The following is a 16,409-nucleotide window of genomic DNA, read 5'->3' as shown; positions in this document are numbered from 1 at the left end:
TGTGTGTGTGAGTGTGTATAGGACGGTGGTTGTGTGCCTGGAGCCGAGCTGGGCACACCATACACTGAATCATCCCACTTGCCTGCTGTGCTTCTAACAGAGGGTTTTGTTTCTTGGTGGAGGATCTCTCTGTCTCTCCCCCTGCTCCAGAGTGTAGGTGCTCTGGAGACAGGACACAGGGGCCCGTATCTCCTGGAGGTAAGAACAGTGTCAGGCTCAGAGATTGGAGAAACAAAAGGAATCAAAAAGCAAGGAGGGGAGTAGCCAAGATGGGTGGCAAGAGGGAAGGAGGAAGGGGTCAGGGCAAGGCCACTTTAAGCTGAAGCAGTCAGGGAAGGCTTCTTGGATGAGGTGGTATTTGGGAGGAAGGATGGGAGGGACTGCAGTGGGGGAACCGGTGGAAAGGCTGTTGCAGAGAGAGGGAATAGCAGGGTGTGTCCCTGGAGATTTCCGGAACGTGAGGGTCTAAACTAGAAAAAGAATATCATAAACTGCTGTTTTCTATCCAAGACAGGGAGGGAGACAGCCAACTGAAAAATCTTCTCTCTCTCCAATGGAGGTAACATAACCATCCTGTCCCACCTAAGGGACATCTGGGCAAGAACTCTCCACTGGGCTCTGGAGGGAAGGCAGAGTGATAATAACAATAGTCATCACCGTACCAATGACGTCCTTCCCTTTATCATTCCCTACTAGGTCCCAAGGCTTTGTATACGCCTTCACCTGTGGGGTAGACATCAACCCCATTTTCCAGACAACTGAAAGCATGCTTCAGAGAGGAAGCGAAAGTCAAGGTCGCGCAGGACCCAGGCGGGGTCTGCTTGCTTCAGCGTCCGCACTGTTTCCTCTGCCAGCACCCTTCCCTTCCTGCCTCTCGACCCCCGAGAAGGCTGGACAGCATTCAAGTGTGGTCTGTGGGCTCTCTGGGGTTCAGCTGTTGGCCTGCTTGGTGAAATTTTTATTAGCCTTTGATTTTCGGACCTCTGGTTTTATGGGTTACTAGAAAATGGGCCAGGCTTCTTTAAGAAACTCCCCCCCTACCTCCGTGGCCACCTGGTGGCTTTTCTCCTCCCTCCCTCTGCAGCTCCTGAAAGTATTCACAAATACGGATCATGGCTAGAGGAGTGGACACATGAATGTGGGCAGGAGGCTGGAGCAATAGCTATGTGCCTCGGAGCCTGTGAGTAGTCTGAAGTCCTGGAGCTCGACTTGGCCAGACCCCCATCCACTGCCCCTCACCCCTCGGGCCTGTACCCAGAGAAGCAGCAGCCTGGGGCTCTCCTCCTGGTCTGCGACTCTGGGCACACCAGTCTCTCTGGGCCTTAGTTTCCTGGCCCAGGGGCAAGATTCTTCTCTCTCTTGGGCTTCAGTGTCTCCATCTGGGAAATAAAGCGGGCTGCACGCTCCCCAAATCTGTGAAACGGGTGACCTTTCCTATGTTCCTGCCTCCTGCCCCTCTCCTGGGCTGTCCTGAGAAGCAGGTGCGCTAATGGTGGGTAAACAGGAAGGCAGTGTTCCGACACAGGGAGGGCTGTTCAGTCCTGGAAGAGCAGAGCAGCCTGTACACAAATAACCCCACTACCAGGGAGAGTGTGATAAGGGCCCTAGAAACCTCTTTGCTGCCACAGCCACCTGCTCCTCACACCTCCTTGCTCCCTGATGGCTGTTCTCACACCCAGGAAAGTGGGTCAGAATGTAGGGCAGGTGTACCTGAGGGCGAACGCCCCCTTGCAGGTCCCCACCCTGCCCAGCTGACCATGACTGCCATCAGGGGCAGGGATGGGGAAAGGGGTGGGGTTATGGCATCTCTGCATCCAAGAGACAGCCCCAGCCATTCTCTTCCCCACTAAGTGTCTATGGCTCTTATTGGTTTCTGGATATGGTCTGAGTTCCTTAGTCTGGCATTTGAGACCCTGCACACCTTGCCCAGAGCCTGGGGATAGGAGATGCTCTGTGACTAGCAGGGTGGTGAGTGGACCCTTCTCAGGCCTGTACTCCTCCCTGGTACTCTTCCTAGGCACTAGGGACATACTTCAGATTGCCCACTATCTCCCAAACACTGAGTGGATTCAGTTGCCCTCCCCAGGCCTCCACGAGCAGTGCCGTCACCTCTTCCATACCTGTGTGTGTTCTTGAAGATCCCCCTCATTGATATACTGCCTTCCTTGAAGCCTTTCCTGGTCCCCCAGACAGAACCACACAATCCCATCTATAGCGTAGTATTGTGAGTGGTGAAAAGTGTCATCTCTGGAGTGAGACTGCCTGGGTTTCAGTATCTAGCTGTGCCCCTTACTAGCTCTGTGACCTTGGGTAAATGACTTAGACTCTCTGTGTCTCAATTTCCTCATCTGAGAAATTGGAACTATAATCATACCTTCTTAAATGTTGTCGGAAAAACAAGTGAGTTCATGTTTAAGACACACTTAGAGCAGTGACTGGCACCTGGTTTCTCTCCTGGAAGAGATTTCTGTTGTTGATGGAGATTAATACCTGAAGTTTTCCCCACATTCACTGTATTCGTAGCATGAATTTTTGGATGCTCACAAAGGCTTGAATTGTTGCCAGTGCTCTCTCAATTCACTGGCAGTGAATCCGCATTCGTGGATAATCTCCTTCGGATGAGTTTTCTGATGTTGTGTAAGACATGTTTGGCTAAGTGATTTCCCATAGGTGGCCCATTCATAGGGTTTCTCTCCCGTATGAGTTTTCTGGTACTGGCTTTGAGACTTGAAGTTATTTAGGGTTTCTGCATCTCAGGTTTCTCCTTTGAAAAATGGGAATGTTAAGATGGAATAATATCTTAATATGCTGAAGTTCTTAGCAAAGCACCTGGCTTACAGTGAAAGCTTAATGCATGGTGGCCGTTGTGGTTGATGGGTTTGTCTCACTTGGCTGTACCACAGTTTTTTGTCAGCAGTGACCATGAATTATTCATCTTAGTGCCTGCAGAGCCTGGCAGTGGTAGGAGTGTGTGAATGTTTACTGGATCCGTGAATGATAAGTGGAAGAGCCATTGGTCAGAGCTGAGCAGAGGCCCCCTTGGACGTATCAGTCATCTTCATGGCTCACCCTGATGCTGGCTGAGACCCTGCCCTTATGAAGTATTTTCTAAACCCAGTGCCTATTGATCCTGACAGCCAAAGAGAAGCATCGATAGGAGAAATCTATGGAGTCCTCTCACCCAGGGCAAAGGATCCTTACCACCACCTTTTGAAACTTCATTCATCCTCATTCTTGACTAATTCTCTCTTAGGGCATTCATTCAAGAACATTCCACCTGTATTTATTTACTGAGCACCTCCTTGGCCCAGGCATCATGCTGTGTCCCCAGGGATCCAGTGTCATAAATAAGGCCTCCACTCTCGTATAAGTTTTGTAAGGGAAGCGCAGGGCGAGTAAACAGATTTTACAGTGTGTAAATGCTGTGATGGGGACGCACCGGGTGTGGGAGTCAGGGTACATCTAATCCTGACTTAGGGGAAGTCAGAGAAGGAGAGCACTGAGGAGAAGGCATGGTGCACAGTTGTAACAGCCGACACAGCGGGTCTGGGGAAGGGTCCGAGGAATCACAGAGACATGGACTCGGGATTGTAAAGTTGCAATATCAGAGATTCTAACATCCATTCAGAATGGATGGATGGATAGGATCCGTATTTTCTCTACTTCACTTACAATATTTTTTCATTAAGACATGAGACGTATCTTGTTAGGGAAGCCTTGTATCTTTATGAAGTAATTGGTGCTCATTGTACAACATGGAAAAATAAGGGATATAAAGGAGTGAGTGGGTGGACAGATGGAGTATTCTTTAACCCCTGTTAACATTTGGGCACATTTCCTTTCCTTATATTCATTTATTGAGTTTGTTTTTAAAACTGAGATATAGCTTACATACCATAGTATTTGCAGTTGTAGGGGTTTTTAGTATTTTCACAAGGTTGTATAACCATCACCACTAATTCCAGAGTTTTCAGCACCCCAAAAAGAAACTCCTACCCATTGGCAATCACTTCCCATCCCACCTCCCACCAGCCTCTGGCAACCACCAAACTGCTTTCTGTCTCTGTGTAGTTGCCCATTCTGGACATTTCAAATAAATGGGATCAGATAATGTATGGCTTTTTGTGTCTGGCTTCTTTCACTTAAAATATAATGTTGATCCTTTCAAGGTTCATCCATGTTGTAGCATGAATCAGTGCTTCATCCCTTTTTATGGTTGAATAATATTCCATTGAATATATATGCCACAGATAAAAAACATATTCATCAGTTGGTGGCATATGATGGTTATGCATAATGCCACTATGAACATTTTTGTGTGTGTGGACATCATTTTCAGTTCTCTTGGGTCTCTACCTAGGGATGGAATTGCTGGGTCATAGGTTAGCTCAGTGTTGTTGAGAGGAACTGCCAGACTGTTTGCCACAGTGACTGCACCACCAGCAATGTGTGAGGGCTCCTGTTTCTCCACATCCTTGATAACACAGGTTTATTGTCCTTTTTTTTTTTATTATAGGTCTCCTACTGGGTGTGAAATATCTCACTGTGGCTTTTTTGTTTGTTTGGCCACGCTTCATAGCTTGTGGGATCTGAGTTCCCTGACCAGGGATCGAACTGGGGTCCTTGACAGTGGAAACACAGAATCCTAACCACTGGACCACCTGGGAATCCCCTTGTTGTGGCTTCAATTTGCATTTCCCCAGTGACTAATCATCTTTTTATGTGCTTACTGGCCACTTGTATACCTTCTTTGAAGAAATGACGATTCAAATTCATTGCTTGATTTTGATCAAGTTATTTGCCTGTTTGTTGTTGAATCATAATAGGATCTTTATATATCCTAGATACTAGACTCTTACTAGATACCTGATTGGAAAATATTTGCTCCATTCTGTGGATTGTTTTTTTACTTTCTTGACAGTGAGCTTTGAAACTCCAAAATTTTTAATTTTGATAAAGTTCAATTTATCTACTTTTTTTAGTTGCCTGTGCTTTTGATGTCATGGATAGGAAACCATTGCCTTATCCAAGGTCATGTAGATTTATACATATGTTTTCTTCTAAGAGTTTTATAGTTTTTCCCTTTTCTCTCTTTCTTTCTTTTGCTGGGCCTTGCATCATGTGAGATCTTAGTTCCCCAAGCAGGGACGGAACTGGTGTGAGGTTGAGGGGTTTATTTTTTTGCATATGGATATCCAGTTGTCCAAGAATCATTTATTGAAAAGACTATTTTATCTCCTTGTCTTCTCTTTGTTCCCTTGTTAAAAATCAATTGGCTGTAAATATATGGGCTTAATTCTGGACTCTCAATTTTGTTCCATTGATTTCTATGTCTGTCTTTATGCCAAGATCACACAGTCTTGGTTACTGTATCTTTGTAGTAAATTTTGAATTTGGAAGTCTGAGTCTTCCAACTTTGTTTTTTTTTTTCCAAGATTGTCTTGGGACTTCCCTGGCGGTTCAGTAGTTAGGATTCTGCTCTTCCACTGCAGGGGACACGGGTTGGATCCTTGGTCAGGGAACTAAGATCCACAATACCTCAAGGTATCGCCAAAACAAAACAGACGAAAGAAGAGGGCAAAGTGAGACAGAGACACTCAAGCAAATAATTACAATAAGAATTATATTTAAAAAAAGATTTGTCTTCACTATTATATTTCCATATACATTTTAGGATCAGCCTGTCAATTAATGCAAAAAAATCCAGCTGGAATTTTTATAGGTGTTGCATTGAATTCATAGATAAGTTTGAGGAGTGTTGCCATCTTAACAACCTCCAGTCTTCTTTCTTTTGGGTATTTATTGAGTATAAATTTGAGCTCATGCCAAACATACTGTTTTGATTCCTGATTTCTGCTTACTATTCTATCATAAGCATTTCCCTGTGTTACGAAAGATGCAAGCATAATTTAAGTGCTATGCAATATTCCATTGTTTGGCTGTACTGTACAAAATGACAAACTCTTGAATGTTGGGTAATCTATCCAGGAAGGTGCTTTGTTCTGGGTCCCTTATGATGCAGGCTTCTCCCTACAGGCACAAATGAATATTTGGGAGGGCTGGTAGCTCACAGAAAAGCAGCAGAATCAGAAAATAGCATCTAACAGGCTGCACAGACACTGATAGAGCATGTTTGTTTTAGGCATGCTCTCTGCAACAGTGGGTTTTAAACATTAAAAAATTTTCACCACGATATTCATTTTACATTGTAACTCAGTTCACCTGAAATAGAAATTTTACTAAATGATACTTAAATTTTTAAAAAATTAGTCAGGAGAAGCTGGTCTGCTGTAGTTACAAATAACCCCCAAATCTTAGTGGCTCAAGAGGTTTCTCTCATGCTACCTGTCTGTCATTTAGCAGGAGAGCCCTGGAATTTAGTCTCTGAAGGCTTCCCATCCAGATCATTGCTGGTTTCAATGACAGAGGAAAGAGGACATGATAGGCAGAAGAACCGCCCCCCCACCCCCCACCGGCCCCCACCAACAATGTTTACACCATAATCCTTGGAAACTTTGAATATGTCATATTATGTGGCAAAAGGGGAATTACAGGTGCAGATGGAACTGATTTTCCTAAAATCAGTGGATCTTAAAGTAGAGAGCTGCATGTATTCATGCAGTGGGTCTCTAAATGTGGAAGAGGGAGGCAGAAGAGGAGGTCAGAGTGATACAATGTGATAAGAACCTAACCTGGTGTTGCTGGCTTTGAAGATGGAGGTAGAGGCCTTGAGACATGGAATGTGGGTGGAAAGGGCAAGAAAACACATTTATTCCTAGAGCTTCTGGAAAGGAACGCAGCCCTGCCAACACCTTGATTTTAACCTGTGCGTGCATGCTCAGTTGCTCAGTCATGGAGGAATACTGGAGGGGGTTTCCATTTCCTCCTCCAGGGGATCTTCCCCACCCAGGAATCAAATCACCATCTCCTGCATTTCCTGCATTGGCAGGCAGATTTTTTTTTTTTTAACCCCTGAGCTACCTGGGAAGCCCCATGATTTTAACCTAGTGAACTTCTGAACTTAAAACTGTAAGATACTAAGTTTATGCTGTTGTAAGCCACTAAGTTTGTGATCATTTATTGTAGCTTCCATAGAAAATGAATATAAACAGTGTGGGGTCATCATGCACCAGCCCTTAAATACTTCTGCCTGGAAGTGACATATGGCATTTCTGTTCCTATTTCGTTGGCCAGAGCAAGCTGTATGGGCATATCTAACTTCACAAGACTGGAGAAATTTGGTCCACACATATGCCCAGCCTTAGAGGGGATAGAATATTGGTAAATACAATAATATCTACTACTTGCCATCTGCCATTCAACAACAACAACAGCAAAAGTGCTAGTGGCAATTCTATAAGTTGATTTCATTGTCAACTAATGGATTGTGACCCCTGGTTTGAAACACATTGCTCTGACCATGCCTGATGAGCCACATGACACACCCTTTACCTAGCTGATTGGCCCAGGCATGGGACACGTGACCAAAACTGACCAATCAAATCCCTCTCCTGGGAATTTGGAATTGGGCCATTCAGCCAGTTAACAGTGGGAAGCAGAGCAGAGGCAAAGTAGAAACAGGGTCAGAGTGAGAGCCACATGGAAGCCAAAATAATGGAGGGGCAGAAAAGCCCTGAATAAGCAGAGAGAGTTGGTCCACAGAGACAATGGAGCAGCCGCAAGGAGAGCAGCGCAGGCAGGAGAACATGCGTCTCCAGGGGGAAAGGTGGAGAGAGAGAGCCGCCGCCTGAGAGGTTGATGGCTTCCCTGTTCCTGGCTCCAGCCCCCGTGCGTCCTGCCTGCATATCCTTCCCGTGAGATTTTTGCTTACTTCTTTACTGTCTCCTTTTCTTGAGCTCTGCTTGGTGGGTTTCTATTCCTTGTCTCCAAGGAGTCTTACTCAGCTAGAACGCCGCTGGCATTTCTTGTATGAGACCCAGCTTTGGCTCCGAGGATCAGGCTTGCGGAGCACAGATGGGACTTGGGGATGAACCAAACCCAGGCATCCCACAGTCTGCAAGTTTGCCTTTGACTTGAGTCTTGCATGTTTGTGTTTGCTCTTCAAAGTGGACAGACAGAAGCCATCTGTGAGGTGCTGCACAGGTGGGGGTCCTGGTGAACTGGAAGCACCCCTACACAGGCCTTTTTTTCTGACAGTGTTGGGGGTCAGGAAGCCAGTGGAGTTGTTTCAGGGACGGTTTGGCTGTGGGACAGAGTGGAAAGGACACAGGCTTTGGAGACAAGCAGCCATCATTCACCTCTTTGAGCCTCGGTTTTTTCATCTCTGAAATGGGATTGTGGAAGGATCCACAGCAGTGTTCTGGGGAAAATACTCAGAGACATGACCATGACAAGGGTGTACCAGCCTAGAGGGCACGGGCAGCTGCTGCTTTTGTTGTCTGAGGAAACCATCAGCATCCAGCTCCCAGAGGATGTGGCCTGGGACTGAGTTAGCAGTAGGACGTCCCCCAGTGCTGGGCGGGCCGGGCTTCCTGCCCCAGGTCACCTTCACTCTCCTCCTCACCCCTTACTCACTCTTTCATTACTTCCCCCTCCTCCTGTCAATTCCCTTCTTTTCTGTTATTCTTGATGCTGATAAAAACATCTGCTTTAGGAAAGCAGCAGGGTTGAACATAAAATTACCTATCTCCTTGTATACTGTCAGAAGGCAGACAGGCAGAACTGGGTCTGAATCCTGACTTATTAGCCCTTGCTTGCTGTGTGCTTCTGGGAGAATTCCTACATCTCTCTGAACCTTAAGTTTATTATCCATAAAATAAGAATTGTAATGCTCATTTCACAGTGCTGTAATGAGAAGTATTAATTGGGCGCTCAACTAATACTAGTTCCTTCTTCTTTTAAATGTTAATTCTTACTTTCTTCTTACCCGCCTTCCTTCCCTCTTTCCCTGTCACTCCTCCTAGCTGCCCCCTGCCCCCCAGTCTCTTGTGACCAGGGTGCCCCTAGTCCCTCTCAGGACTCACTGGGATGGCTTCTCCTGACTCAGTTCTTTGTGGCCTCAGGCGTTTGTGGCCTCTCCTTTCCCTCTGACCCAGGGCTCCCAAGGGATGGACTGAGGCTTCTAGAAGCAGCGGGGATTCGGTGGCATGTCACTTCCCTGGTCTCCTCTGCAGGTCCAGCCTTAATTTGGGAGCTGTTGGTTCAAATTATGTCATCTGTATTTTTTTTTCTCACTTTAGTAATTATTATGCCTCAGCTGACTGTGGCATCTTCACACTCCAAACAATGATAAATATTTATGAGGAGGAGAAAACCCAGAACTCCTAGGGGAGGTGGGGGAGGGATATGCTAGGCTTCTATTTGCAAGCCAAGCTAAGGCCCATCAGTGGTCCCTTGGGCCCCGGAAGTAAGGGGTGGGAGTGATGGGGGCGGTGGGGGCGTGCTATGGAGGCAGCACAGAGCCACAACCTCACTCTCCTTCTGGGAGGACTTGCTGTCGCTGTTGCACTGTGGGCCTCACCCCGCCTTGGCCTGGAGGCCTGCTAGACCTCCTGCCCCTCTTAGTGGCTGCTCTGTCGCTCTGTGTCTGCTCTGTCTCTCTGTGACTATCTCTCCCTCTCTTGTTGGTTTGTTTTATGATCTCTCATTCCGTCTTTTACTGTCACACCTCCAGGGCCAGCATCCCTTTCCTCTCCCTCCTTCCCTCCCTGCCCTCCTCTAATACCCTCTGTCTCTGGGTCTCTGTCTCTACCTTTATTGTCTCCCTGCTCAACATTCCTCAGAGCCGTTCTGGGGCTGGATGATGGGGGACAGGTGAAGGACCCCCAGGCCAGGCTCAGGGAGAGACCAGGAGGAGCTGCAGGGGACCACCTCTGCCTGACTCTGAGTCCTGTGCTCTGCTGTGCCATCCCAGGCACACCCGCTCCCTTCCTGGCCTCATGCTTCAGTTGATTCCTTCCCTAATTCATTCATTCATATTCTCAACTAATATTTACTGGCTGCTGGCTTCCTGCCATTCATGAACACAGGTGTATCGAATACCTACCAGGTGTGCCATTCTAGGGGCTTGGGACGCAACAGAGGACAAGAGACAAAGATCCCTGCCCTCGTGGAGCTAATAGACAGGGGTATATGTAACCTCAGAGTCAGCTGAGCAGTGGGTTAGGGAGCGCTGAGTGCTGGGGAGAAGGGCAAGTACAGTGAGAGCACTGGGACTGCTGGACAGGCGCAGGGTGAAGCTTCATCACATAAGGTGCAGGGCTGGGCCAGCGGGTGCAGGCGGATCTATGGGGGGAAAGCGTCCCAGGGAAAAGGGACTGACTGCTGAGGCAAGGAGTGCCTTGGTGTTGGAGGAAAGGCAAGCAGGCTTGTGGCTGGAGGGGACTGGAGGGGAGTGGGAGAGATGGTGCTGAGAGGTAAAGGAGGCGGGCAGACACGCAAGGCTGTGCCTCTACGTGAGCTGGGGTGGTCTGACCTGCCTTGGAAGACTCCTTCCACCTGCTGGGTGAGGAATAGACCAGGGGGGCTGTCGAGGGCGCCCAGGGGAGCTATGAAGACAAGCACTGTGTCTCAGAGTGGTGGAGATGGGGAAACCCGATGGTGCTGGGCACTGTTCCGGCTCTCAGTGCTTGTATGGAGCCTGCAAGTCACTCCAGGCCCCGTGTTCTGGTCCTGCCGAGAAATGCCCTGCAGGCACCTTCCCCCAGGGCGAAATATGCTAACCTGACCTTCCCACTCTTTCTCTCCCCAGGGTGTTCAAGAAGGCGAGCCCCAATGGAAAGGTGAGTCTGTGGCAGCCCCACCCCCGCTCCTCTCTGTCCCCAAACTCTCCTCCTCTCTTGGGCATCTTTACTGCCGTGAAAGACTGGCACATCCTGTCTGAGGGGGAGACACAGCCCTGTCCTCCCTCGACTACAGTGACAGGGAGCCTCTCAGCAAACTGTCTCAGGGGGGCAGTATAACTCCCCTGGACTTCAGGGCGCTCCTGCCCTGGTATGGGGAGACACAGCCTATCCCAGAGAGGCTGCCTTGCCTTGTGAGTGCAATAATTAGAGCCAGTGCCAAGGGCCTCAGGGGAGCCAAGTCCTCTGGCGTGAGCGGCCCCTGGAGCCTATACTGAGTCCTGTTATCTGGGGCAGCTCCCACCTCACTCTCTTTCTTAACACAGCTCCAGGCCAGATCCTACTTTCCTCGCAGGTCAGCAAATGGGTATGGCTGACATCATTCCATGTCAGGTCTAGGCTGAGCCTGTGGGGGCTGGAGTAGGGTGTACTGAGATAAAAATAAGGCACAGCTAGTGCCCCTCACAGCCAGATGGGGAAGGCAGACATAGAAAAACTGATCAATATAAAGTGCAAGTGTGTTATAGAGGAGTGCATGGGGGCTGCAGATGCAGCCTGGGTGGTCAGGGATGGTTTCCCTGAGGAGAGATGCACTCCCGGGCAAGGTAGGGAGGAAAAGAGCATTCGAGGCATGAACATAAATCACAGGGCATCTGGGTGCCAAGCGGGGAGCAGAGGGAGCAGGAGCTGAGGTGGGGGTGTGGCAGAGCTGGGTCCTGGAGTCTTGGAGTTGGGCTTAGAAGCTTGGACTCCTGGCCTGGGCTAGCAGATGACATCATTGTGTGTGCCCACATCCCCCTTCTACACCCACAGCAGACATCACTAATCACTGGCCACACTTTCCTGTTGAGGTGATATTCCATCTTGGGTTCTTTTCAACCCAGGGCCCCAGGCAGCCCTTACCAATCAATCAGAGTTGACATTTGGAATGAAATTCGTTTGTCATCTTGCTTCTGGACGCTGAGGAACCATCAGAGTGTTTTCAGACCAGACTTCCATGGTTAGATTTGCATTTTAGGATGACCAGTCTGGCTAAGGTGGGGAGAAAGGTCCCAGGTGTGGGAGGCTCCAGGCAGTAGATAATCAAGGAGCTGGTGCATAATCCTGTCAAGTGTAGCTGTGAAGACAGAGAAATCTGATGGAGGGTCAATCGTCAGCATTTAGGGATTGTGGAGGAGTAGAGAACATCTGGAATGACACTCTGGATTCTAGCTCTGGGGTTCTCCCCTGAAGGTTGGCAACCAGCAGGGCACAGGCTCACAGCCTTGGAGAACAAGTCCTTGTTTGAGTGGATCCCTGCAGACTGCACACAGGCGGGGTGCTATGAAGGGCTCAGAGTTCAGTGTTCAGAGCCCCCTCACCTCTCGGTGCCACTGGCCCTGCTCGGGGTCCTCCCTCCTCTCAGAGATGTGCCCAGCCCTCCCACTCAGCAAGCACCTTTGCTGCTGCCACTCCACCGTCAGTGGTGCTTGGTGTGAAGGACACTGCAGGCCTCAGTGTCCTCATCTGCAAAATGGGAACAAGAACTTCTTTGCAGGGTTTGGGATAAACAGGTGCTTTAAAATTTATACAAGGCCTTGTTATTCCAAGTATTAGGACTGGAGATCAGGTCCACGCCCAGTTAGGATTTCGATGATGAGGGTTGGGTCCAGGGAGTTTTGGCAGCTTCCAGGTCTCCTCCGGGGCGGGGGACCCACAGCTGCTAACGCCTTCTGTGCCTCTCTTCCCCAGCTCACCGTCTATCTGGGAAAGCGGGACTTTGTGGACCACATCGACCTCGTGGAGCCCGTGGGTGAGTCCCTGGAGGCCGGGGGAGCGGGGGAGGCAGGGCTGGCCTGACCCCTCCCAGAGAAGGGCAGGTTGGAGTGGCCCAGGAATAGCCTGCAGGTCTCCAGAGGGGCCTGGTGCCAAGAATAGGATGTGTGTGGCTTTTGGCTCTAGTCAGCAAAGGCTAACCAAGCAGCTGCTTTCCTCTTCAGCTGAGGGGCCTGTGAGAGGACGCTGTGGGAAGGACAGATGTAAGAAGTGGGGCAAGAATCCTGATGATAAGGACAATGAGGAAGTTGATGACAGCAGCTGCCACTTAGCATGAGGCTTAACTGTGTACCCAACACTGGGGAAACTACTATTATTACCATCCCAAGCACGGAGAGGTTAAGTGACTTCCTCCAGGTCACAGAGCTAGTAGATTGCGGAGCCTGGATTCAAACCTGGGCAGTCCGGCTCCACAGATGGTTTGTTCTGCTCCCTTCTGGTGGCAAAGGGTGGGGAGGTGGAAAGAAAGCCTGCTGCTGCTGCTGCTGCTGCCAAGTCGCTTCAGTCGTGTCCAACTCTGTGCGACCCCATAGACGGCATCTCACCAGGCTCCCCCGTCCCTGGGATTCTCCAGGCAAGAACACTGGAGTGGGTTGCCATTTCCTTCTCCAACACATGAAAATGAAAAGTGAAACTGAACTCGCTCAGTCGTGTCCGACTCTTAGCGACCCCATGGACTTCAGCCTACCGGGCTCCTCCGTCCATGGGATTTTCCAGGCAAGAGTACTGGAGTGGGATGCCATTGCCTTCTCTGAAAGAAAGCCTAGAGGCTTGTGAAATGGAGGCTGTCTTCACTGACATGGGGTTCTTACCAGGAGGCTGGGCTGTGGCTGCAGGCACCTTCCAAGGACTTTTTCCACTTCAGGGCTTCTCTCAACCTCAGCACTCTTGAGGTTTTGGATTGGATCGTTTGCTGGCAGGGCCATCCCACGTGTTGAAGGATGCTTGGCAGCATTCCTGGCCTCTACCCATTAGACACTGGGAGTCCCCCCATCCCAGTATGGCAATCAGAAATGTTTTTAGACATTGCCAGATATCCTTTTGGGGGGCAAAATCACCTCCAGTTAGGATTCTAAGAACTGTAGCTCTCTTTAAAGAACCTCAATCTCGTTGTCTCTTCCTACAATTTGTTTGAGGGAGGGAGGCCCGGGATTAACCCTAATTTACAGATGTGGACAGTGAGACCCAGAGAGGTTAAATGATTGAAGAGGGACATGAACAAACCCAGGTGAGACCAAAGAAGGTGACAGGTTGGGAGGTTGGACCCTGGAAACTGCAGGAGGCTAAGTCCAGATGAAGAAAGTGGGATGTGTTGCTTGGGGGAAACATTCACAGAGAAAGTGGCCTGGGAGCTGTCCTGGGGCCAAGAGGGCAGGACAGAGGTGTGGTTCCAGAGCTCAGGTGGGAGCAGATGGAGCAGAGAGCCAGGTGTCAGCTCGCTGGGAGGAAGGTCTTTGTGGCCTTGGGGCGGGAGGCCTGGCAGGTCCCTGGGGTCGCTATGCAGGCTGTGGGCTGCAGAGTCCGGCTCTACGCAGCCCTTCCCTTCCTGGCCTGGAGCCAGATAGCCCTACTTTTCCTCCCAGCCTGTCGGGTGTTCTCTGAAGCTCACCAGCGTCTCTGCCATTTCCATCTCCCCCATGAACTTGGAGGCAGGGAGCAAACATCCCCGTGTTCACCTGTGGCCTGCTCACCTGTGGCCAAGGCAGAGTTTCCTATGGGCTGTCTGAGGCCAGGGCTGTTCACACCTATTAGCCTTTAAGAATAGCAATGGGGTCACGGGGGCTGGGCATCATGGGATCTGGGGAGAAGGGCAGGAGGGATCTGGCTCCCCTTGCACATATAGGCACCCTGAGAACCATTCAGCCAGTGTTCACAGAGCACCTACTTCATGCTAGGCCCTGTGCTAGACTCTGTAGATCCCAGCGAGTCCTGGGGCATCATACCAAGTTGATCAAATGACCCGCAGTGAGAAAAACTTCTTCCCTTACATCATTGAGCAGAGAGAGCATCCTTTGTCTTTAACTGGACTCTGTATTCCCAAGGCCAGGCCTTGGGACATTCTCCATGGTCACATGTGCCAGGCACCGGGTAATACTTTAAATGTGTTAATTCATTTAGTCCTCACAGGAGCCCTATTAGGTGGGTACTGCAGGTCTGCAAATCCCAAATCCAGAAGCCCTGAGAGCACCAAATTGTTCATGAGTTTGACACAGAAATCATTTAGTGGCAGCCTGGCCTGAACTGATGGGAGGTGACTGATGCCTTAATTAACCTCTTGGTGAAAATAGTTTCCCTGTAGAGGTTTTAATGGGCTCGACAAGGGATGCTGCCCCAGAGCTGGCAGAAGGCATTAGAGAAGATATGGAAGAGGGACCACATGGCCTTTCTATAATTCAAAACTTCTGAATTCCACAGTATACCTGATATTGGGGTTTTGAACCCATCTTATTATTCTAACAGATGAAGAAAGAGAAGTTAAATAACCTGCCTATAGTCGTGAGCTGGGTTTGGCAGGCCAGCCTGGGTCAATGGGTGGAGGGGGCATGGTGGTAACATTCACTGGCTGCTGGCCTTCCCATTTCTCTCATGATGCTTTTGTTTTGTTTATAACAGTTTTATTTATTTTTGGCTGTGCTGGGTCTTCGTTGCTATTTGGCCTTTTCTTTAGCCGCAGGGAGCTTGGGCCACTCTCCAGTTGCGATGCTCGGACTTCTCATTGTGGTGGTTTTCTTGTTGCAGAGCACGGGCTCTGGGGCGCTTGGGCTTTAGTATGTGCAGTGTGAGGGCTCAGTAGTTGTGGCTCCCAGTCTCTAGAGCATAGGCTCAGTAGCTGTGGCACACAGGCTTAGTAGCTCTGCAGCATTTGCGATCTTCCCGGATTAGGGATCTAACCTGTGCTCCTGCATTGGCAGGCGGATTCTTCGCCACTGTGCCCCCAGGGAAGCCCTCATGATGCTTGTGATCGGACAAATGGTTGGGTTTGAATTTAACATGGTGTTTGGGGCTCAGACTTCCCTGGTGGCTCAGATGGCAAAGCATCTGCCTATAGTGCGAGAGACCTGGGTTCAGTCCCTGGTTCGAGAAGATACTCTGGAGAAGGAAATGGCAACGCATTCCAGTATTCTTGCCTGGAGAATCCAATGGATGGAGGAGCCTGGAGGGATACAGTTCATGGGGTCACAAAGAGTCAGACATGACTGAGCGACTTGACTTCACTTTTGGGGGCTCAGAAGTTTGAGGTCGTGTCTGCTCATTCCCTGTCCTTCCTCCAGATGGAGTGGTTCTTGTGGATCCGGAGTATCTCAAGGAGAGGAGAGGTGAGCTGTGGCCCCTGCCCCCAGCCTGACCTCCAGGCTGGGGCCTTTCTGACTCTCTGGCAGAACACTGGAAATAAGAGAGGCAACAAGCCCATCCCTGCCCCTCCCCACTGGTTCTTCCTGTGACAGCTCCAATCAGCATCAGAGCAGGTGCTCCAGCTCCCTGGGGCAGCCCCGCCTGTACCCACTTTGGGAGACCCTTTTCATGTCTGAGCCCTTTACATCAACCCATCGTGACTGTTGCAAGGCTGGAGGATGCAAATGGAGCAGGAGTTAGGGTCTTACTGTACAGAAGAGAAGACTTATTCCTGACGCAGTCAAGGGATTGTCTAAGGCCAGCAGGAAGACGGGAGGTGGGGGTTGGGTGGAACAAGACACTGGGCTTTCCAGACACCACCTAGCACTGGTTTCCCCACCCTCTAATCTTCCCAATGTGCTTCTTCCCGGCCCCCATCGTGCACATGCCCTCTGCACA

General features: G+C 49.7%; 1 protein-coding gene across 9 annotated transcripts in view; it reads left to right on the top strand.

Moving 5' to 3' along the window:
* The window catches only part of ARRB1 (arrestin beta 1), a 78,527-nt gene that overhangs the window by 40,278 nt on the left and 21,840 nt on the right, over positions 1 to 16,409 (top strand). For 6 of the 9 annotated variants that reach the window (XM_086340858.1, XM_086340859.1, XM_086340862.1 and 3 more), the window contains exons 2-4: positions 10,712 to 10,742; positions 12,534 to 12,594; positions 15,890 to 15,934. In XM_086340858.1, the coding sequence (XP_086196984.1) occupies positions 10,712 to 10,742; positions 12,534 to 12,594; positions 15,890 to 15,934 (137 nt within the window). Of the gene's footprint in view, positions 1 to 1,121; positions 1,181 to 7,540; positions 7,815 to 10,711; positions 10,743 to 12,533; positions 12,595 to 15,889; positions 15,935 to 16,409 lie in introns of those variants that run through there. The other 3 variants (XM_086340863.1, XM_086340861.1, XM_086340864.1) reach the window with 3 other exon arrangements.

This window comes from Bos grunniens, chromosome 15 (genome assembly GCF_055505025.1).
Source record: "Bos grunniens cultivar Pamir isolate PY7600 chromosome 15, Bosgru_T2T1.0, whole genome shotgun sequence".
Lineage (NCBI taxonomy): Eukaryota > Metazoa > Chordata > Mammalia > Artiodactyla > Bovidae > Bos > Bos grunniens.
The sequence above is the reverse complement of the archived record's forward strand: the minus strand, read 5'-3'. Positions and strand labels throughout refer to the sequence as shown.